Source organism: Agelaius tricolor, unplaced genomic scaffold, assembly GCF_023055355.1.
Source record: "Agelaius tricolor isolate 1412-34295 unplaced genomic scaffold, bAgeTri1.0.p SCAF_9, whole genome shotgun sequence".
NCBI lineage: Eukaryota > Metazoa > Chordata > Aves > Passeriformes > Icteridae > Agelaius > Agelaius tricolor.
Genome location: NW_027269269.1, coordinates 2,098,519 through 2,123,004, shown reverse-complemented (window position 1 = coordinate 2,123,004; position 24,486 = coordinate 2,098,519). Strand labels below are relative to the sequence as shown.

Genomic DNA, 24,486 nt, shown 5'->3' with positions numbered 1-24,486 from the left:
ATTGTTTTATCTGTGAGTATAAGAATGTTTTCTCAGAGGAAATAAAGAGAGCAGACAGTTTCCTTCCTGACTCATTCACAAACTACTCTTCCAATCTGCTAAACGTGGCCATCAACATGAGGCACTGCTCTGCTCCCTTTGATCTGCAGCCCGGGTTCAGAGAGCCCCAGGACAGAGGCAAGGCTTTGGTGCTCACGGCAGCAGGCACAGGTCCTCTGTTTCTCAGAGAGACAAGAAAGTGGCAAAGCTTAGAGAAAGCCATCAAGCCCTGATCTTGTCTCTCCAGGCTCAGGGATGAAGTAGGAGGCTTCCTTTCCTGGGAGAGGGACAGACATTCCAGAGCAGTGTAGGAATGAGTAAAAAAAGCTCTAGTGACGTCCCTTCACGTAGTAGGAAAAGAGTGGAAAGACATTTTCCTTGACCAGAGTAGATAAGACAAACCGTCCCCCTCTTCATCATCCAGTCTCAAAGCCATAAATTTTAATGTGGTGGTCTTCATCACCTGCTCCCATAGAAGTCATACAAGAGCATTGCTGGTGGTCCCTCAGGACACATAACCACAGCAGAAGCCTTCCTGGATGCTCCCTTTCCTCTCTGCTGGACTAGGATATATGACTTCCTAGAAGCCATCTGACAGAATGCTTGTGGTTGTAATAAAAAGCCAAGCTTCAGTTATGTTAAAAATCAATACAATAATGAATTACATTGTCCAGGACTATGAATTAGTAGGATGATTTGGACAGCAAGCAGCTGGCACAAGTTATTCATTTAGCTGTTACAGCAGCTGTAAAAACCTTGGTATTATCAAGGCACTTAGAGAGAGGTGATTCTGCCTCTCTGCTATTGTGAGACCCCATCTGGGGCACTGCATCCAGCTCTGGGGCTTCCAACATAAGAATGATGTGGATCTTTTGGAGCAAGTCTAGAGGAGGGCCACAAAGATGAGCAGAGGGCTGAAGCACCTCTCCTATGAAGACAGGTTGGGACAGCTGGAATCGTTCAGCCTGGAGAGAAGAAGGCTCCAGGGAGACCTTTTGGCAGCCTTCCATTACTTAAAGGGGGTCTAATAGAGAGATGGAGAGTCACTGCCTCCAAGGGCATGGAGAGACAGGACAAGGGAGGATGGTTTCACACTGGAAGAGGACAGGTTTAGATTAGATATTAGGAAGCATTTTTTTAGTCTGATTGTTATGAGGCCCTAGCACAGGCTTCCCATGGAAGTTCTGGGTGCTGCAGCTCTGGAAGTGTTCAAGGCTGGGTTGGAGGAGGCTTTGAGAAACCTGGTCTGGTGGAGGTGTTCCTGCCTTCCACTAGATGAGGCTGGAGCAAGAGGATATTTAAGGATCCTACCAACCCAGACCATTCTGTGATTCTATGATTATTCATGAGGGGATAGGTATTTAACTCCTCAATTTCACCAGTTAGGCCAGCCCACACGTGCATACACTTATCCCTGATCTTTTAAAGCAGAAACATCATTGTATCATTACTATTAACTCCGACTGCAAACACACTTATGGCAAAAAAATCAATATTAGTTGTAATTGTCTTGTCCTGCAGAGTATCCAAATACTCAGAAGTATTCAGACACATTTAACAATTATATGAGAACATCCACAAACATATAATCTCTGCCTAAGAGGCCTGGTTATATTTCAGTTGTGTTTTTAAGGAGCAACTAAATGCATCCAGGACTACTTACTTAACACCAGGTCAGTAAAATAGATTATGTCAATTTAATACATGCACGACACTGACCTATATGGAGAATGTCAACCTACTTCTCTAATCTCATAATTCGTGAGCCAAAAGGGTACTCAATGAAATTGAAAGGTCACTGAATAAACTTTCTTTTTATTTAATGTAAAATTAATTTATTTCCCTGCCATAGGCATGAATCGAGATTGTCAGAAGGCAGAATAATGCTGGACATTTAAATTATTAGCATGATAACTCAAGTAATGGTTACAGAAATAACTTAATCAAACCACTTCCTTGTAGTAGTACCTTCGCGTATGTAGCTATTGCTAGGCTAAAATCTTCCAGTCTGATTTGGCAATTCACTTTACACTGAAAAATAAACAAATCAGAACATCCCAGGCCTCTAATTTCTGTGGGATTTATCTGAAATTGGAAAATATGTGGGTAGGAGAGTGTTACTTACCCTGGTTATTGTTTGTTTTGCTGATACTAAATTTACATTTGTCTTCTACCCTGACCTGATCTTTGTTGGGTTGAAGCAATTCTTCTTTTTAGGTCAGTGTAAACACACTCTGAGTTAGCATTTCCTGCTGGGCTTCCTTTCCAACCTGGTATGCTTCCCTTGCTAGGACTTCCTTCAAATTGCTTCAGAGATCACCAGAGGAGTCCCAGGTCATACCTCTGCCCTTCCAGCCTAAGAACATCACTCTGGAAGGCTTGCTCTTCCCATTTAGTGTGATGCTTTACCTTGTACCGTGACATACGCCGCACTCTCCACGGACCCTTTCAAGTTGGTGGCTATACACTGGTAAAGTCCTTCATCCTCCTCTTTTACTCTTTCAATAAACAGCATTCGGCTTCCAGGCCCTAAAATTATTCCTGTGAAATGAAATATTTTGCAATGAGAGGGAGCCAGGATATAAACAAAACCTGGCCCTTGTGTACTAGTATCTGCTTTAAGATTTTCTCAGAAGAAATCTGAGCCACAGACTGCACGGCACAATGTTGTCTGCAGGAAAGCCAAATACACTTGGACGCCTTGCGAGCCTCTTGGAAATCAGTGTTTACAAAGCACTTGTGTGAGTCAAAAAGCTCAGCCTAAGGGAATGATCTTGGAAGTACTTGGTACTGTTTATGTTGATAGCACTGTGCCTATGCTTTCATCCAGGTAAGCACTTTAGAATGTCTGCAGCTTTTGGAAAAAGGATAATCTGATTACTGCATTTACAGTCCCAGGTCTGCCCCAGAAGCAGCTCAAGCTTAGAGCCCTTCCAGAAGCCCTTCAGACTGTCCCTATGGGCAGCAGACTTGCTCCAAATCTCACCTGCCCTTGTGGTGTGGAGCAATGGGCTCCTTCACAAAGGGGCTCCAGATAGTGCAAAGAGAATTACCATGAGGGAATTACCTGAAGCTTTAAACATCTTGTTTATTCCAGATAGGTCAACCCAGAAGGCAGCCTGGAAAATACTCCAAGAAGCAAGGAAGAGGCAGGGAGCAGATTTGGTCTCAGGACTGCTGCTAGGGCACCTTCTAGCCAGGAAATGTGCAATCAAGTACACACTTGTGTTTGGCTCCATCAGAATCACAGTCCCATCAAACTGTATTCCCACCATCTATTTCAGGCACCTAACTGAAGTGGTCTGACCTACCCTCTGGAGACATCTCCCTGGCTCCCAATTGTATCTGTTGCATTACACCCAAGTTAGACACATAACCTTCATTTTGGAAGATAATGTTATTAATGCACACTACAGCAATGTGATCACTGTAAAGCTTCATGGAATCTGTCTCTAGATTAAGCTTAGTGCCTGGGCTGGAAGTCTGCATGGGCTTATAACTCAGTTGGAGAAATCCTCAGAATTTTTTCCAGTTGTTTTTATTCATGCTATTGTAATTCCTAATAATTCAGGACATGACCATAACTACAAACTTTCTAAAATGTTCTGTAGAAGATTACACTTTGAATTCAAGTTCCAATGCACCAGACCTCCTTGAACATTTTTGCTGAGTGTTTTAACACTATCTCAGTGTGTGCTCCTGAACCAAATGTGCATGAATTCCCATGAGAAAGGTTTTGCCTTTTCCTCTGTCATTCATTTCCATCTGAAATATCCAAGGAACACATCACATCCATGACTATGGTGCCAGCAGCTGGACATTTAGCCTTAGCTGATCTTTGAAGCCACATTCCAGAAACACCAGTAAACAGCTCCCAAAGTTTTCCGGTTGTTGCAACATGCCACCTGGGAAGCTGTTCCTCTCTGTTGCATGAGACCTGGATTCCTCTGCCGCCATAGATGCATTTGGATTTTGGATACCCCAGACATGGATTTAGTCTCCTGGATAGTTTTTGACTCATGAACAGACTTTGAGTGCCTGATTACAGACTCCTGCTGGTACTTCCATGTCTGCTGGCCAAGATCCTGTTGCTTGAGCTCCCTCTATAACAAATGGAGGTAAATATATTTCTCTGGAGATGACTCTTTTAAGGTGAAAAGTGTTTCATTGATTCCATAAAGGCTGGTTGTGTCTAGATCTCCAGCCTGGCTCATGTTTTGGAGTGACACGGAATTACCTGGAGCACCCGGGCTGCTGCCTGCCTTCCTTACATCTAAGTACTGATGCCAATGGCTCTGCAAATGGCTATGTAAGGCAGAAGGGTAAATAAAAAGCCTGCTGTAAGAGGTAGGTGAGTACACAAAGCTCTCACCTGGTTCTTGCTGTATTTCCTCATGGTTTTTAAACCAGGATATGTGGGGCTCAGGAATACCACGAGCCTGGCACTCCAACATGGCAGAGTTACTGGCGTTCACTGTCTGATCCGAAAGCTGCCGCAGCAGGGCTGGTGCCTCTTGAGCTATAAGACAAAACAACACCTTTGTTTTACATTCTTGTAATGGTGGAGATTTAATTATCTCCCCTACACACATTTTACTGGTGTTAGAGATTGCTACAGCTCTTCTACCAAGCTCATTTTTCACTGACTTTATTTAGTGTTCTACTTAGCTCAGGAGGGTTTGGTGTGTGCAGAGAACTCCCATTACTCAGCAATGGCATGCTATGATGAACAATGAACACCCAATGATGACAGTGTTCAAAAGATTTTCTCAGTTCCATGACCAACCACGCTTGTTTATATCGAAAGCAATGACTTTCTATGAAAGCTCAGTTTTTCACCATCAAAAGAAACAAACTGTGACACCAAAGATTTGAAGAATCATCAGAACAGCCTTGTAGCAGAGTACCTCTGTGTTGCTGATAGCACTTTGCTGCTCTGTACACCGTGATAGCCATGAATGTGACTTTGATAATTTACTTACTTTAAAGAGTACAGTTACAAATCATATTCAGTAAACTCACATAATCCAAAACCACCATGAGCACATAAGCATTGTACCAAAGTCTTCATAAATCATTCCACTTCTGCATTTCAAATATTTGGCTGAACATAACCAGGCCTGGCCAAACCACACCATAGCATTTCAAAAACACACTACAAACATTATGTTAAAGTCATCTCTGAAAGAAACAAAACAATCTCATGATCATTTCAACCCTTTGCCACTCCTTCCCTCATTTCATACAGTGCTGAAGGCTGTTCTAACAAAGGTCAAGATGTTTACAACGTTTATGCACATTATATGGCAACATCTTTCATTCACATTTGCAACTCTCACATAATTATTTTTGGTATTTTGGCCCATTTAAAGCAGTCATGGAGAATTCAGGGAGCTCCTGAGCAGCATCACAGACGGAAATGCACTGCAGATTCCCTCAAATTCCCCAATTATTTGCAATCTTTGCCTTCAAGGACACTGCCAGGATCAGCAATTGCTAACATGGTGATACATAGATTCCAAATACAAAATGAAACGAAAAAAAAAAGCAGAAACCAACTATTTGCAAAGATTTTCTTTCAAGCTGCAATAGGTGCCAATACACCAAGTTCAGTATCAGTTCTGATACTGATTTGGTGTATTGATATTATTCTGACACTTTCTTAATATCTGATATTCTATGTTTGGAAGATTATTCTTTTTCCTTACAGAAAAACTAGCCATTACACATAATTATTCTAGCCATTTTCATAATTATTCTGTTACCAGACATAAATAAAAACTCTCCACAAATGTTAAACCACTATGTACCACCAGATTTTTCAGTGTGCATGATCCCCACAGCACTAAAAACACCTTTAAAGTGGGATATTTTTACAATGCCCTTGCCCCTTAAAATTAATTCCAACATAGTCATGACTGTGCAATGACTATGGCTTTTGGGCACTTCTGAGCTGCAAGCCAGTAATTTTCACAGGCAATGAAATTTGTTCTTTACAGCCTGGTAGACAGTTTGTTCTCTCTTCCCAAACAGCTTTGCTTATGAGAGGCACTGTAAATTCTTCATCACGTACCTACACAATGACATAGTCAACTCTATTTGCCTTGCAGCCAAGAAGACTGCCCTCTTCTCCTTAATACCTCATCTCAATTTTTATTTAATTCTCATTTTTCACAACACTATGAACAGGCACAGTCTGAGGCATGTCCACATACACGTGCTGAGAAGAACTCAATATTTATCAGCAGTCCCTGACAGACATCCCAGCCCAGACATCCAAAATGAAGGCGGACAAGATGACACAACAAAGGCAAATCACACGTTCTGTGAGTTGTGATTAATTTTAATTTGTTTATAGCCATACACTAAAGATGGGATTTCATATTAAGAAAAACTTTTTTGCTTAAAACTTAAGTCATCATTCACATACTTTCAATAATTTCTCTGCTACAATCAGCTGATTTTTCAAGGACTTGGTCAACCTGAGGATTATTCTCTTTTGCAAACCACCTGTTTTCTCCCATTCATTTTTGCAGTGAAGCCAAGGGGGACAGTTTCCAATGTCCTACTCTGCTCACTCCAAAGCCAAGGGGCAAGCCTGGCCACCAGCAGAGTGTGGGGCTCAGCTCCCAGGGCAGCCCCCCAGACCTGACCCCAGCCTTCATGCTTGCCCACGAATGCTGCCTTGCTGGCCAAACTCTGCTCTCAGTAACCCTGAGGAACTTCATTGTAGGCAGAATTTGGCCCAGGGGTGTGACAGGGGGATCACAGAGGGGAGAAGAGGACACTGGTATCAGAGTACTTTTCTGACCTGGAGTGGTAGGGAGGGAGAATTTGCATTTTTAAAAGCAAAAAAAAGGGGAGAAATTACAATTTGTTAATTTTCAGGTTTACATATGCATTCCATCCATTTTTGCCTTTTGTTAGGATTATGTTGTCTGTTCACTTATTTTTTATTAATCAGTACAAAAATATAAATACAAGCTTTATTTTAAACACTTAAAAAAAAAAAGAAGAAGAAATATAATTCACACCTTTCTCCCTAAATAATATATTACACAACAGAAGGCAGAGAAAACTCCCCAAACCCATGAGATTCTCCAGTCATCCAAGGACATCAAAAGCGACATCAGTAGTTTTTATCCTGCCACCAAGAACTGCTTTCCTCCAAGGTTTCCAGTGAGCTTTCTCTGTGTCCTCCAACACGGCCAGTCACACTGGGATGTCAGGGCATCCTTGCACAGTGTGGCCTCTGAGTGCTGGTCGAGCCCAGGCTGGTGGGACCTCCACTCAGCAGTGACATACATCATTGCAATGCACAACAACTTCACAGAACAGTCTAATTGCCACATCTCTTTTTTTTTTTTTTTTGACCCAAACTCATATTGCCTGGCAACTGGCTGCACAAATCATGCTGCTTCGGCTCCCAAGGCCATGGAAAATTTGTAATGTCCTGTCATCACCGCCCACCTCGCCATCAAATGTCTTCCCACAAAATACCCTAGGAAAAAAGGGGATTCTGTATTGTAGTTCTTCTGAAGAATTGCAAATGCTAAAGAGTGAGCTTGCTCCATTTTTAAGCAGTCGCCAACGACTTCACTTGCATTTTAGGCATGTTTTAGGAAAAAAAGAGAGCCTGATCCCTTTGCAAGAACACATTGTTTCTGGAAGCCATCACGTTAATAATGAACAAAAGAGTTACTGTATACAAGCAGGCTATAGGTGACATTTCAAGATATAAATGATTATTCTTTTCTTTACTCTGACAACTTCCAGGTTACCAATTGTTTTCTAAGCATTTTAGGCTCCATGAAACTGGCATTATGGGGAAATGCTATTGTTTACCCTTTCACACTTGACAAAAGCAATTCCCACGTGAAAGGCAAGTTTAGCCGTGGGACACAGTCTCGATACCTAAAGGAGGAAATAGTCTGGTGAGTTCCCAAGCGCAAGAAACTGTCATGTTGTCACCCTCTATTTTAAAAGCACAGCCACTTTGTTCCTTTGCTGCAGCTATTTTGGTCATTGTGGTCTGTTTTGTTATGGCTTGTGTAAATGCTATATAAATGATCGATCATAAATGTAACCAAAAATAATTAAAGCTATGTAATTGTAAAAAAATAAAGTTATCAGATCTATTAAAAATAGTAACTTTTTCCTTACACAGAATTTATAGCACACAGAAACATCTCATAGCAAAATCATGACAAAGGAAAAGAAAAGGGGAAATGCTCACAAGGAATTCTTAGGTTGCCCTTAATTGTCCTTCAGCAGTTTTGCTGGTTCTTAATCCCCATAATAAATCCAATTGTCATTTGCATACCAAAAGCAATGAATATTTTTAATGGCATCAATTTTCAATTTGTATTTTTAAAAATATTTTTAACCGTGCTGGCTAAAACCTTTTCAGTCATGTTAGTGTAACATTCCTCATTTGATAAAATAATTACAACATTACAAACTCCTGAATCTTCAGGCCAGAAGCAACACTCACAATTTTATCAGTAGTTTTTTACATTAGTGCAGAACTGACTTTAAGAATTGACCAACACAGCAACTGGAAGTCTACCTGGATTTATTTGGAGAAACATGGTTCATGGCTGTCAGTTGTAAAATCATCATTATTATAAATGATATGATAGGTCTGTGCATTATATCAACATTTTTATTTCTTCCCTGCATACTTCTTTTAGAAGATACTTTTTTAAGATTAATGTACTTTAGTGTAGAAAATAATTTCAAATAAATAAGTATTAGAACTTGCTCAGCAGGTAATATTTATAAGTCCATCAAGATCAGATTAAAATAAAAAATATGTAGTCCAGTCAATCTCAAACTGAATTGTGCTCATTCCGCACATTCAAGTTAGCTTATTAAATGTCCATTGTTGACTGAAAACAGCAGTTTTTAAAGTTAATCAGTTTATTCAGCTTTGACACTTTTGATGAGGCTGATATCAAAGCGGAAGAAAAGATTGATCCAAAGTTTTCCTTATTGCTCAGTAGGAGACAGCAAGAGAAAAAATAACGGCATGTAAAATGTAGCACGGGGGATCTTCCAAACCCCAGCTTCCATGTGCCTTTTCAAAGCAGAAAACACCCGTCTGAACTCAAGTGGAAGCTCACGCGTTAGGATTTTGTTTGCTATTCCTCCTATTTCCAACCCATGGGGAAATGAGCACCACCTCAGAGCTTGAAAGGTAGCAACAGTGATACAAAAATCAAGATGATATGAGACATCTCTTACTGTTTAATGAGTCCTTTAATGTTTTACATTGCTTTGTGTTGTACAATCATTCCTTGTGCTTTTATATTTGAGGATCCGAGAGTAAACAGCCTTTTTGTTGCAGTGCTCACCTCTGATTGTAACGTCTTTCTGTTGAAGCACTTCTTTCCCCGTGTATATGTTCCTTGCTCGGCAGGCATAGGTGCCTGAGTGTGCCAGGGAAACGTTTTTGATGGTCAGAGTGAGGGTGATGGAGTACTCCCTGTTGTGAGACTTCTTTGCTTTCGTTTGATTGTTGACTGTCCTGGGTAAAATCCAAGCAATGTCTTTGTACAGGAATTTGTTGGCTGAACAGGACAATACCAAGTTCTCTCCTTCAATAGGCATTCTTTCCAAACTAATATGGAATCCACTTGGTACATCTGTCAAAAATCAAGAACACTTTTTAGTTTATATGAAACTAATGAGCCAAAATTAACACAGCATATACTTCCCCCTTTATCAGGAAGTCTTTGAACTAATCAATGTCGTTGTCTTCCTGCTCAGGTGTGTAATCTTTCCTTTCATACACTCAGCTCCAGCTATTCTCATAATTTTTCTTAGAGCTATGATACACTTGGCCTCAGATGTCAGTTGGTGTAAACTGAAGTTGCTCTTGGAAGTAATGAGTTTGTATAAATGTTATGCCAAGTTATGACAGACTGGGGCAAGGTACCAAAAGCAGAATTATTTAAAGACATCACATTGGGACTATGAAAAAGGAGAAATATTCTGATCACAGCTCCAGCTTGTGAACTGCATAAGAGAAAAGGAATCTCAAGAGGGCAGTATAAAAATACTGCATTTCATCATGCTTGGTTATACTGTTTTTTTGTTATTCACAAGTGTTCAGGTAAAGTACGTCTATTTCTTAAAAATGCTTCAAGTCCTGAGAAATTACATCATCTGTGATCACATGCCTGAGATTTCCCTTGGAACAGAGGTGCTTACCCTCCCTGCATTTAAGGCCTACCAGCCACCCAAGAGGAAAGCAGAAGCAGTACCCTCTGCCCTGGGTGACCAGCTGTGTGTGGGCAGCACTAGGATGAAGGTATTTTATTTAGGTGCCTTGGCATTATCACAGGTGAAAAATATTTTCACCTGAGAGAAACCAAGGATCAATTTACAAAGTGTAGACATGGGTTAAATTTTCACTTCATAGCAGATGGTTCAGGCAGGAGGAATTTAGCCAACAATGTAGAAAGCCCTACTTGAAAAGGTCCTGTTTGCAGTTTATTGTAATGCCACTTGCAACTTCCTCCACCTGGGCAGTGGTGCAGAGCTGTGGTGGTGTCAGCTGCCTCCCAGCTGCCTCCACCTGGGGCTCATCCCTCCAGCAAGGCACTCCTACCACTGACCTCAGTGAAAGTAGAAGTTCCTGAGAGAAAGCACTTCCAAGTTTTACTCCTAGAATGCAACCTCTCTTGGTTTATTTGTAGCCAATATTCTGATAAAGTCATTTCCTTCTTCTCGGTCAAGTGACATCGACTGTGGCCATTTTCAATTGTTCTTTCACTACTAATTGCTATGGCACTTGGCCGTAAACTTGACTTGAAATCCTAAGAAGGGCTTCTTCTTTCATAAGGGAGAATTATACCTTCTTTTCTTGTTTCTTAGATTGTGAACAGCTCAATGCTCACTTCCATTCAGTTCATTCTTACCAGTGTTTCTTCAGGTTTAATGTCACTTCAGCAGGAATATGTAAAAGTACCTCTCAAGTGAATAATATCCCACATATTTTTTCATTAACCTCTCTCATTGATTGACCAATCCATCAGAAAGTTTCTCCCTAAATCCCCACATTGCAAACAGAGCTGCCTTGTCTTCCAGGGGAACCATGAGCAAAACCTGCTCAATGCTCTCTGCCTGTTGGAAGCCTGGCATCAGTTGTCCCCCATAACATCCTCTTTTCCACATCTATCCCGGAGTTAAACAGAGGGTAAATGAGCTCCTGCTAGGCCTGGATTTAAATTTCTCCTGACAGTAGATGCCTCCCAGGGAGAGGCCTGATTTCTTCTGGTTGAACTCATCGTGCCCCTGCAGTGGGAGCAAAGTGTGTGCCTGTCATCAGCTGTGGTTCAGGTGTGCAGTCCAAAGATCAACCTAGTGGAGGCAGAGACACTAAAATATTAGACTGGGTATTAAAGCTTGGTGTTAAATTGTTCCACTTACATTCCATTGGGACACCACTTTTCTCTCTCTAGCAAACAAAGCTATAAGAAAAACTTCAAATTTCATGAACTCATCAATGAGTGACAACCATCAGGATCCTGTTTGATATGTAAGAGTGTGTGGTGCCAGATTCTAATCTCAATTAAGAATATATTGACTGGAAGAGCTATTAAGATGAAACACCTCCATACATGGAATACATCATATTCAGCCTCAGCTGCCAAAATGCAGACATTTACTTGAATATATAGATGTTTTGTGTTCTGTATATGGGCAAAAGTTTACAGTCCATGGGGTGACACAGGCTTCTCCAGAGGGTAGTGCAAACCATCCCTTTAAGATGGGTTAAATGCCAGACATCCTGGTCCCTCATGCTTAATTATGAAGGGATCCTACATGATCAGCTTAGGCTTAGGTACCTAATTGTAAGATTTAAGTTAGATGAACTGAATCCTATACTTGATTTTCTTAAAAAACATTAAATTCAAACACACTTAAAAACAATCAGGTGGCCAACATTTTGAATGTGGGTAAGTACTTGGAAGAAAGAAGGTGCTGCATCTTACTCACAGTACATTTCAAATTGTTCTGATGTGTTTTGTGAAAGCCAGGGTATTGGTAAGAAATAGTGATAATTTTTGCTTTTGAAGATGCCAATACTCAGTAAAACTAAGAAGAGCCAAGCAAAACTCTTAAGATGAAACTAAAGATCCCTGGGGACTGAGGCAAGTGAACTATTTTTAGCTTAAAAGGATAGCATGCCAACAGTATAATGCAGTTACAACTACTTTTATGTTGTCAGGTCTGGAGTTCTTCCTCAGTGTGCCTTCTGTGAAGACTATTTTCTGAATAAATCTAGGGACAACAGCAAAATGCACAGGGTTCCAAAAGAATCATTTGTTTAAACGCTACAAGCCTCCTAATATATGACACCTATCTCAGCAATTGTTACAGGCTCAGGCTAGCTAAATAACGTGGCTGGGAATAATGTAAAAGGGTTTTATTTACTTTAGTGATTTGAAGCTTCCTGTGGAAATAGCTCCCAGGTTTCCTGATGGAAGATTTTGTTTATCTTTGCCAAGCACCATCAGGAATCTCAAAATAAAATGCGCTTAGTGACATTGGGAAACCAGGGAGATAAGGCAGAGCTGTTCCTGTTTCACCCTCTGTAATTGCAAACACACCCATGGGCCTGCTGTGTGCCAGCAAAACAGCCCAAAATGTAGGGAAAGGGGCAGGCTGGAGGAAAGGGTGCTAATACAATTAAATTTGGCATAAAGGTGTTGTTACAGAGACTGCTTCCATACCAGTCAGAAGGAGAGGTTTCAGAAATCACCTTTCTACATTGCCTTTATGTAAGTTTCACAGCTACTTTTGGGTATTGAACAATGATTTGCTTTTAGATCTAAGTCAGTGACAGTATACCAAAAGTGCTCTTTATCTGACAGAAGCCGTAGGAAGGCTACTCCAAAGCCCATGGTCTTTGTGTCATACATACACCCTGAGGCACAGTGTATAAAATCATGTACACCACTCTCAAACTTCCTAGGAAACGATAGGGGGGTTTCACTTTAAGCCCAGAAATAAGATTATATTTACAGTAACTAAAGAAAGTGCTTGTTCTTCCTAGGTTCTCTCTGTTGGCAGTAATTTCCTTATGTTTACTGTTCCCTGAAGGAGTGGAACTTGTCAACTCCAAACTAGTGCTGCTGGGACACGTTCTGCCTTTCACCACCTTCCTAATGGTTTCTGTCCACAAAAAAAGAGACCCTTCACAGCACTGCAGCACGTGCATTTTCTCTTCCCAAGGACAAGGGCTGAGGGAGATTGCCTTCAAGGAAAGGGATCTCCCTGTTCAGAACAGTCTTTGTCTCCATCTATTCTTTATAGTCATTTCTGGTGCATCCCTTTTACAGAGGGCAGCAGCTCCTTTTCCTACAAGGAATCATCCCCTCCTGCTTGGACACTTCTCTTACTTTTAGACACTTTTGTGTGGCTCAGGCTGACTTCAAATGGCGCCAGAAGACTCAACAATGTAAGATAAACTAGCCCTAAGCTGTCACACAAACCCTGAAGTATTGGTTTTGGACTCATCAGAAGGAAATACTTAGCAGTGTCCTGTTCACATCCATCAGCACGTGAGGCTCTCAGGTTTTTACTCCCTCAGTGCATTTTTCAGCACATTCTGGACATATTTGTTTCTTGATGTGAAACACAGCCACAGCAGTTTGGTCTCAGCCTGATAGAGGAGAATTACGGTGAGCACAACTGGATTTTTGTAGGGACCAAACAATAGTATTGTTTGCACTGCTTTCAGTCAATGCAAGTGAGTGCCAGAGGATGATCAGGACTTTCCATGTCACACAACTGTAGTGCTCAGCTCCAGGAGCTCATAGGACAAATGCATTTCAGCTCCACTACACTATAAGGAATGTTTGCCACCAGTCAAGATGTTAAGAAATTCCAAGACATAATAAAGCTGACACTCCTCTTTCTGAACACCAGCCAATATAAGATTCTTCAAAGGGAAGTCATAACATTCTGCATGTTCTCGTGCAAGCCTTAGTATCAAGGAGAAGGATTTCCTTCCATCCTTATTTAAGATCTGAGAATGCTAGGTCTAAATAGGAAAACTACATCCTTCATGTCACTGTGCTAAAATATTTGAAACCACCATCAAAACTTTTAAAGGGACATTTGAATATGGTGAATGAGGTCCATCAAAGTACAGCTTCATTTGGTTTCAGGATCTTCCATGTTATATTGTGAAAACTGAGGAATAAGAGTTAAAGAAGGCCAAATTCAGCCCCTTGCACATTGAAAGAGCAGCATTCTCAGTGAATGATTCTCAGTGACTTCTCAAAGTTTCATGTGAAGTACCCACACAAAGATGAAACTATCATTGGCATGTTAATTTATGGAGAACTATGTGGTGTTCATCTTTCTGTTCAAACACACACAATGTGAGGATAGGGATGAAAGCAAAACTAAGAGTGGGGACAAGAGTCATCTTCAAGGTGGCAAATGTTCTTGTCACTTCCATTAATAGAACACAGAGACATTTTTCTAGTTTCTGTACTTTAGCAAACAACCTGCCTGTGTGTCACTTATCTGTTTATACTTCTCATGCTTCTAACCAATTTTCTATATTTATAGATAAATGGCACTTTCTAAATGTGAAAGTGTGTTATGACATGGAGCTTTAACAGCTGTAGACACCCACAAACGAAGCCTGCCAGGTGAAACTGTACGAGAAGCACAACAGTGGATACCTAAAAAAGAAATGGCAAGTGCTTGCAGGGGTGCCCATCTGCTGGCATGATGGAGTCATGCTGCCTTCTGGTAGCTGAGGCCTGAAATGTTGGTGAGACAGTGCCACAACTTGTCGAGAGCACTGACTACTGCTCATTGCTACTCTTCTGTGTGGGCAGGAGTGATACCACAAGCTGGATAGAAGCCAGATGGAATCTGGGCAGATTCAAGGAAGACTACAAAATCCTGGAGGTGCCAGAGAAAGGTATTGGTGCCCAAGCTTCTTTTACCAGTTAGAGGAAAGGGCACTCTCCTGGAAGCACAAAACCAGTGCATCTGGGTCAACAGATCTGCTCAGCTGGGGACCAGCTCTGTGGAAAGGGATCTGTGGTGGACAACAAGCTCAGCATGAATGAAAAGGGCGTTGCTGTGGTGAAAAAAAGTCAACAGGCTGCTGGGCTGTAATAGCAAGGGATCACCAGCAGAGATGAAGAAGTCATTACACTCTACTCAGAACTTGTCAGGCCATATCCAAAATACTGGATTCAGTTTGGGTCCCCTCTGTACAAAACAGATGTGGAAAGTCTGGAAAGGGTCCAGAGAGGTGCCACAAAGATGACCAAAGGAGTGGAAAGTCTGCCATTTGAGGAGAGGCTGAGAGAACTGGGTTTGTTCAGCCTTGAGGAAAGGCTTAGGGGAGACTTTATCAACATGTTCCAGTATTTAAAGGGTGGCTACAAAGAAGATGGAGACTCCTATTTCAGGGCACAATGGAAAATATGAGGGGTAATGGGTACAAGTTACTCCTGGGGAGATTCTGATTTGATACAAGAAGAAATTTTTCACTGTGTGGACAATCAGTCATTGGAATAATCTCCCCAGGGAAGTGGTGGATTCACCAACTTTGGACACTTTTAAGTTCCATCTGGACAGGATGCTGTGCTTTTCCCAAGACAGGTTGGACCAGATGATCCTGGGGCCCCTTTCAACTTGGTATTCTATGATTCAGCTTGTCATTTTAAAAACACAGAATTTGGGAGGGAGAACATTTTTTGAAGTAGTCTTTCCTTTTTTTTTTTTTAAATCTGGTGAGAGTGTGTCTATTCTCTTTTGATATCTCTCAGAATAGAAATAGAATGAGTTTCACTAAAACTACTCATTAGAATTATAAGCAAGAGAATGACAACATAAAAACCCCAGAGATTATGATTTGGGGATCAAAGCATCTAAATATTTTAGCCTTTTTGCTTTTTCTCATCTTTTTGAATGAATTACATTTCTTTAATGATCTACTCTGAAAATTGCCAACAGCCTAAGTTTATAAAACTACTGCTTTATAAACAAAACTAAACTTTTGACAGAAAACAAATCCTTTGTAATTGCATGTGCAGACTTTGTGTTGCTGAATAATGCAGTAGTTATTCCCAAAGCCACGCTGTGGGCTTTTTTCAGAAATTCCTGAAGTAAAACATTAAGTCATTTGTTTGTGAAAACTCCAAACACATCTCATAATGCAAAAATACCAGAAAGCATACTCATACGTGAAGATAACACCAGAGGAATTCTCAGTGCCATGGCACAAATGGCATTCCAGGCTGTCTTTCTCAGAAAAGGAAACAAAACTCTGTAGTCTGTATCCTGACACTTTTCCACCCATAAGTTGCCATTGTCCCTGAGATCTGTGAGAGGTTCCCCAGACATCTCTAGCAGCATGCTGCCTGCAGACACTGGCACTGCTCTAGGCTCTGTGTTGTGAGATATCCTGGTGGGCAACAGAATGAGGCTGTAGACACCTCAATGTCACATGTGAAACTGGCTTACTGGTGGGTGAAAGTACACTAAAATTTCATGCACGAAATTACTGCAGAGATGAACCAAAATGGGAAATTACTCATTGCTGTATTTGTAATTTCTGTCATGCTTGATGCTTGGTGCTTGAGGGAGGAATGAGTCATTCACCAATTTAGCGTCCCTAGAAATCCAGACCAGCAGCTATGAAACCTACCAGCATCACCCAAAAGCATGGTATGAGCTTACACATTACAGCAATTCTGAAACAGTGGTATATTAAAAAGCCACAACAACCTACAGTTATAACTCCAGGATCAGGAAACACGTTTGACTCTGTAGAGGAGTAGATCTTACCTGTTACAATAAAACTGACATTTCTTTCAGATTTTCCCACTTTGTTGGATGCCACACAGCTGTAGATTCCTGACGATTTGGCTTCAGCTACAACAAGAGTGCTAGCAGTCTGCAAAAGAAAGAAGAGGCTTAGTTCTCATTGGCTTAAGAACTCAGTTAAAGTTTTTCTTCTCTTTTTCCTAAGTCACCATTGACTGTCCCATGATCCACTCTTTCCATTCATTCAGTGATGGGCACGTCTGAGACTATTTAAAGGAGATGTTACCATACACAGTTTTGCAAAGGATAGAAGAATAACAGGAAACAAGCTCCTTGGGTGACCCTTATATCATCAAAGCCATCATGACCAAAAATCTTTGAACATGTCTTTCAGATTGATTTATCTCTCGCTGGTGATGTAATGGTAAGCTACGAGACATGAAGCACGACAGAATGTGTTTCACACAAGGAGATAAGCAGCCTGTAGGAGAGCCAGACTGCAAAGGGAATAGGTGAGACACGCCTCAGGCATTTGGATAACCCTGGGGGAAAAAAGTAGCTCAATTTGGCACTAAACTTGTTGGATTTCTTTCATTTTCCCACATACGTGTCAGGTGAGACAGAGCAGCGGCAAAAGAGATATTTACTCATCTTCTTTTGTACTATTTTCCTGGACTTAATATTTCTACTATATGATAATATGTCATTTTTTGATACGTTATTTTCTATCACCATCTTAAGAGGTCTAGCACACTAAATATTTTCTCAGATGTTATTTGACTTGAAAGATAAGACCTTGAAAGGCCAGGGGCCAAAAACACCTAATGTGCTCTTAGAAACATAAAAACCACTGTAATAATAAGAGTTATACTTTTAGGGTGATGGGAAGCCATGGTCTAGTGGCTTGGGCACTAAGCATAAGAGGAAAGTTATGCAGAAACAAATGATGTGTCATTCTGTTATGGAGCTGAGACATGAGGCACGGACATGGACTTTATCAGTGTAACGTGCTTCCGGTTACTACTTGGTAGCTTAATTTTCTTTCTTTCTGTTGCCATTTTACTTGTTCTGTAAAACATGGTTTGGCTGGAGTTATGGGCAGAGCTGGGACGGTGATGAACGGAAATTGTGGGACTTCAGAATTCCACTGCTTGGAATTGTTTGGTGTCTCTATAAATCCTAAAAATAAGTTCTGTGCAATTAATACATTCTTTTAAGTCTGCCTGATTACTGGAGTTCAGAAACAAACACAAGAGGGTGAGGCAGTAATAAATAAGGACCAGTTATCTACATTTTTACATAAACACTGACTGAACATTTGCACTGCTTTTGTCTCCTCCTGGGAGAAAGCATAGCTATCCCCAAACTCTTGTGGAGCCCCTAAATGTAATAGATCTTCTGGTTTCCCAAAATCATTCTTCAGTACAGAGAGTCTATTACTTTTCCTGCACTCAAGCAAACACTGTTGAGGCAAATAATTTCGTTTTGACTTATTTGTTTTAGAAGACTTCACTATGGTAAATTCACTACAAGTAATGCTAACAGCATCTCTACCCTGTGAAATTATCTCAGAGGCCAACTACCTGTCTGCTAACATTCTACATTGTATTTCTAGCTACAATTTTTATAAACTACCTTTTTGGATCTTCTGTGAGATTAAAGAGCATCTGTAATACCAGATAGATAATTACAGCCCTTAGGGAAAAATCATCCTGTTTCGCTAAATTCAGTAGGCTGACCTCTACAAATTTCTAATTATAAAGGGTGTGCCTGGCCCTGTCAATATTTTGTCATTCTCTTTGAATTTCTTCCAGCTTCTAAACATAATTTTTTTAAGTGTGGACACAGAGTACAGCACCAGGATTCCTGCATCTGCTTTTTCAACACTAACTCGGACCAGAAGGAAGTCCCACAATGTTTACCACAGAAGGCTAATGTGGGTGGTTAAAAACTGCTTCTGCCATGCCAGACTTTACACCTAAAACCAGCCTTTTTCTGCTAGTTGGTGTTACCTCACAGCAGCTTTGCCCAGGAAGCAACTGTGACCTAACATGCACAGTGAAGGAGAGAATGAAGCTCTTGCTCTCTGACTCCAGGACACCTGTCTTTATTATACACAGAGGCAGAGCATTTCTGAGCCTGAAAAACACATGCTGACTATTCCTCCCACAACTACTCCAACGGTTTGAAAAGTTTTTGGAAGTATCAGACTGCATTTTGTCCTTCTATCATTAGGTATTACTTTTTAATGGAAAATTGTGCATACTACCTTGAGTTTTACTGCTTCAGCCCACTGTGATGTGATTATTACTTTTGTCACACTGAGGATGGTGCATAGAGTTATGCTAAATGAGTGTGACTCCAGTGACTTACAGATAATGCCTTTTCTTGTGTATTAAATTGCCTGAGAGAACATTCATTGGCATTGAAACCCAGTGATTTAAATTGCCAGCTTTCGCCCCAGCAGCATTTTGGTTTTGACCAACTTACACTGTCCCAAATACTTCTTTAGCATGGACTAAAGATCACTTCCAACAGGCAACTCCCATGCAAGCAATGGCTCTTTGGAAGGCAAGGGAATTAAATGCTGTGAACACAGGAGGCCTTAGTGCTAGAGAGCACACACTGGTATGTTTACTCTACTGAGGCAGAGAAAACCACAGTGTCTAGGAGGAAGCAAGACTGACTTTGCAACAGAACAGAATATTTAAGAGACAACATGTCTCTGTATACATCTTTTAGCTTATAAATTAGTCACAAGGATAAGATAACATCTCTTTAAATAGTTTGTGAGCCCTCCAGTGGTGCAGTCTGTGTTTTTCATTGTGGATGCCAGCCAAAACCCACCAGAGAAGCAGTGTGTATAAAACTAAGCCTGGCATATTGTTGATGGAGAAACTATGGCTGTTTGAGATCAGTTTGTGCAGCATGGTCCCTCTGTACAGCTATTACTGCAAAAGAAGCAAAAGTTTTTGCTGTCTTGTATCATCTGGCATCACAACAGGGAGTTTCAGTCACTGGATTTGCAGCTACGTTATATAAAGTCTAAATTGAGTTGGCATGATCAGACAGAGCAGGCAAATCCCCCCAGGCATGGTGGCATGGTCAATATCTTCAGCATCATCTCTCCACAACCTCCATTTATCACCAAAGTTTTGGCCTTTTATCCCTTTTTTTTTACTCCCATCATCTCTGCTGAAGCACCATGTCACAGGCTCATCTCAAAGCCAGGGGCTTGGGAAGTGAGTCCCATACTGCTGCTGCTTTGCTGGGCAAATAAAAAAGGCATAAGGCAGAAATCCTAAGAGATGGAAGAGGAATTCTCAGATTTGTTTGTGGTGGAAACTGATGAGGAAAAGACTGTGGAGGCAAAGAGAATACAAAGCAGCTGACAAGATCATTGCTGTTGGAGCCACAGTGGGCTGGTCTTTCCCCTGGAGGGTCTGCTTGAATTTCTCTCTTCTCAAAGTAGCTGAGATAGAGGATTCCCAATGCTCCAGCTGATGGCAGAGAAGGAAAATAAGTTTTCAGAAAATGTTTGGCAACCTGGCTCTTATGTGACTCCCAGAAGGCCTCTTAAGATGCTGACATGAACTTGCTCTGTTCAGAGATTGCTGCCCTGACTTCTTGAAACAGCCCACGTATTTAAAAAGCAAAACACTGCCCTTTCAACATGGAGCAGGTTAGTGCAAGTCTGTCAGTTATTGCCGATTCCCTTCTAGTTATGCTTTTAAGAAGAACTATTGACTAAAAAAAAGAAAGGAAATAAATGAAAATACACTCTCTTTATGCCCTTGGCATTATCTTTGTCTAAAGGAATATAATTTAGGAAGATCCATTTCTAAACATTGGTAGGGCACTGCTGGATTGGTCTGCTTGTGCCAAAGACATATGATCTGCGTGCCTCACGTGTTGGCAAGGAGCATCAGTGCAAAACATCTGGTCAACACGTTTCACCTTCAGGACCAGCATGGGAGAAACACCAAAATATCTTCAACAGGAGGACATGAGCGGATGGGACAGGACTCACTTTCCCCCTGGGGTCAGGCAGAAAAATCTCTATGAGTTGCCGCTGTATATCAAGCAGAGCTGTGTTTTCCCTCTGCATCCCGTGCTGTCCTGCAGCTCAGCAGCAGCAAGCCCCAAGCTCTGCTGGTTTTAATCTCATCAAGGGCTTGGCTTTGCTGGTACCTCCCAAAGATTCACTTGAAAGTGTTGACAGGAATTCTAGTAGCACTCGGGAAGGCTCCAGGAGAAGTTACAATGTGCTGAAGAGAGGAAAGTGGGGCTCCCACTGCTATCTTTAGCCTGGGTTCTGAGGAAGATCATACCGTCCTTATGTTCATCTGTCTGCCAGCCTGTCCATCTGTCTGCCAGTATCCTCTCCACCCCCACATGCTCAGTAATTTCTGAATCTATTGTCCAGTTTCATCCAAGACTTATTGACAACTCAAAGCTCATGAGATCTCACACATTTAATGAAAACCAGCTGTTTGGTGGAGGAGAAAGATCAAAATGCTGCTGTAGTGAGCTAAACAGCTTTCTCTTCTTCTTTGGGTTCCAGATGGCCAATCTGCACAGATGTACTGGCCAGACAGCTGGCATGTGTCAGGACTGAGAACAGACACAGCACATGCTTCTCCCTCTCATCAGTAAGATGGGAACTCAGAAGAGAGGTAGATGTTTAGGGCTTGGCATAGAAGATGAAGGAGAGATGGAACCCTTTTATTTTGTGTGATTACACTTATCAGTCTTGTCCAGGAAGGATTGGCTCTTCTGACTATTTAGCACTCCACTTTGGAGAGTTACAGTTTTTAATACTACCACCAGTCAGACTGACCCATCTTTGCAAGCCAAACCGGTGAGTCTAAATTTTGCCTTCCAGAATCATGATACAGGGCCATTACCTTCCTTTTTCCATGAAGTCAAGTGGCTTTGTCATTGTTGGATCCACTAAAAACCTGTGTCAGTTAGGTATTCGTGCAGTGGAAAACAAAGTTTTATATATATATATATATATATATATATACACATAGACATATATATACTTTTACACACACACAGACACACACCTATATGCATGGTAAGCTCCAATTCCATGCATTACTACCCTTTACACACCATACCTGGAGGCATACCCTGTGACACAGACCCAGCTTTTGTGGTACCTGCTATTGGTCCATGGTACTCCCAACATATGCTAGCAGCAGAGGAATGAGGCAGTCAGGAACATTCTGTTCCACTTCAGGTTCTCAGTAGGTTAGTTCCCAAAAATCAAAGGGTTTTGTCTCACTCTCTCCAACTTTTCCTTGTACTCAACTGCCCTCATGTCTACTGTCTCCTTCCCTTGGATTTATAATCCTTTCTTCTTGGCCCACACTTTTTGCTTTCCCTCATCTCAACTTGCCTTCTTAGTGGTCTTCTGCACATGCTGCACACCCAGGACCCTTGGTGACTTCTACAGAACTCTGCCCCTTGTAGCCCTGCGGCAGGAGTACCAAGTGCCTTCAAAGCTGTTGGTAAGCCAGTGTGAGCCTGCACACCCGGGACAGAGCACACTGAATACGTGCACCACTACCAATTGTACTCAGGGGCACAACGAACACACCAGCTCTCTGTACCTTACTATTGCAGGTCATTCACTGACTGACACTCTAATGAACACTGACCATGCAAAGAGCAGTAATCAGTGTTAGCCCTCAGTCAGACACAGCAGTCAGCTTTAAGGGGAGCACTGAGAAGTGATGGGTGCTAGTCAGCTGAGTAACAGCAGAGTGTCTGTGAGCTGTTTACATGACAGGCCTAAGAATAGCTCAGCTTTGTAGGAAGTCACTGAAATGTCCTACAAAACGAGAATCAAAGCATTGGGTGGGGGAATCAAATCACTTCAAGAGCTGACTTATGATTAAGTATTATGGCTTATGTTACGAAGTTCTTCCATTGTACCACTCAAGTTTCTCAATGTCTGCTTGGAGAGGCTTTAGCGGAAATGTTACTAAAACACTGTTGTCAGGGTTTCTCTGTCACCAAAGAATCACGTAGTGCAGGCTTCCTGCACTACTTTAACTGCACAGGCACAGGGCTTGAGGTTTTGCTAACTTTAAAATATACTTGTGGCTACCTTGATAACCACAGACAAACAAACAACCTACCACAGCAAAGAGCCAAACTAGAAGCACTTAGATGTTGCACATACAGGAAACATGTGGAACTGGCACAATGTCTTTAGGAAGGTGAAAACAGCTACCTTCATTGCTAAAGAAACCTGTTGATCATTCCTTGTTCATCTCTTCCCTTGCTTATAATAATCTCATCCTGTGACCACACGCATTTCTCCTTTCATGCTAACCCAAATGTGAAACTTTCTGAGTTTCTTCATTCATTTCCTACCTCTTTGTCCCCTGCATCTTTGTTGTTTCCATTGAGCTCTGAGATTGTTTTTACCACTCTTGCTGTGTTGGGATGTGGAAGTGGGGTAGACACACTATTTATTTAGCAGGGCACCACCGCTGTGGAAGTGCCTCAGAGAGTTGTTCACAGCTGCTTGCAGGAACAGAACTGCTCACAGTAGCAGTCCGTCAGAGACAGACACTTGTGATGATGTGCTGCATTCAGTGAGCTCAGTGCTATTAGCACTCTGACAATATCCCTGCAGATGGGCAAGGGCTCTGTCTGAGCTGTCTCTTTGAGTTTGCTCAGGGGCGCCGAGGGTGAGTCTTGGGCTGCGAAGAGTGAAAAACCATAGACTCCCATGGATTTAAAAGAACAATCCTGGATGCTCTAGAGCAGCTGTGTGTGCACTAATCGTGCAGCTCTCAGCTTGGCCAGGAGCCTGGGCTTAGAGAGCATTTTTTTACTTACAAAGCAGTCCAGCTGTGCTTGAAAAGCTACGGAAGAGCAGCAGAAATAGAGAAACTTTACAAAAGCTGTGAAAAAGCTGAGTACAGAGATTGTTTCACTAACCTCCCCCTCCCCATAGGGACCAGGAGGAGTAAAGCAAAGCAAGGTAGACCTTTTTTAGTTGAACTAAAGAGCAAAAAGACAAAGAATACAAGGGAGGACCAATAAATTTCACTGCAAATCCTTCCGTGCAAGGACCATTTCTTGGTTCATTTCTGGGCACATTTTTAAAAAGGGCTGCTTGCCAAAGACTTGCAGTTCTACCGCAAGGACCCATTATTAGCATCTTCCTCCAGGGAGGAATTTATTTGCTGTTGACTGGAAGTTGCTTTGATATTTTAGCCACTCCTCTTCTGCTGTCTCCAAAATGCATGGTACACAAGAAGAATGAGATCTGGTCATTAGACAGCTCCTTCTGCACCCTGTGAACAGGCAGGAATGCACCCATAGTACTGCTATACGACTGCTGGAAAAGAATTGATTCTTATCACCTTGATCATCATTCCCCCTGTGGAATGGATCATCATTCCCCGCACAGGACTGTGTCTTCCTGTGCCTGAAATGGTTTCCCTTTCCTCCTTCAAATCCCTCTTTATGTTTCATTTTTCATGTGCTTTCCTATGATAGAGTACCCTAGGAAACTGTTTGCTCCCATCTTTGCCTTGATCTTTAGGCACGTAGAGCTGGACAGCTAAATAGAGCAAATGCCTCCCTGGGATCCAGCCTGTTCCCACG

The 24,486-nt window shown here is 41.7% G+C and overlaps 1 protein-coding gene across 3 annotated transcripts in view; it reads right to left on the bottom strand.

Moving 5' to 3' along the window:
• Positions 1–24,486, bottom strand: part of FLT1 (fms related receptor tyrosine kinase 1) — a 108,748-nt gene that overhangs the window by 31,318 nt on the left and 52,944 nt on the right. For all 3 annotated transcript variants that reach the window (XM_071433988.1, XM_071433987.1, XM_071433989.1), the window contains 4 exons: positions 16,873–16,981; positions 9,396–9,686; positions 4,412–4,558; positions 2,449–2,580 (listed from right to left, as the gene is read on the bottom strand). In XM_071433988.1, the coding sequence (XP_071290089.1) occupies positions 2,449–2,580; positions 4,412–4,558; positions 9,396–9,686; positions 16,873–16,981 (679 nt within the window). The remainder of the gene's footprint in view (positions 1–2,448; positions 2,581–4,411; positions 4,559–9,395; positions 9,687–16,872; positions 16,982–24,486) is intronic.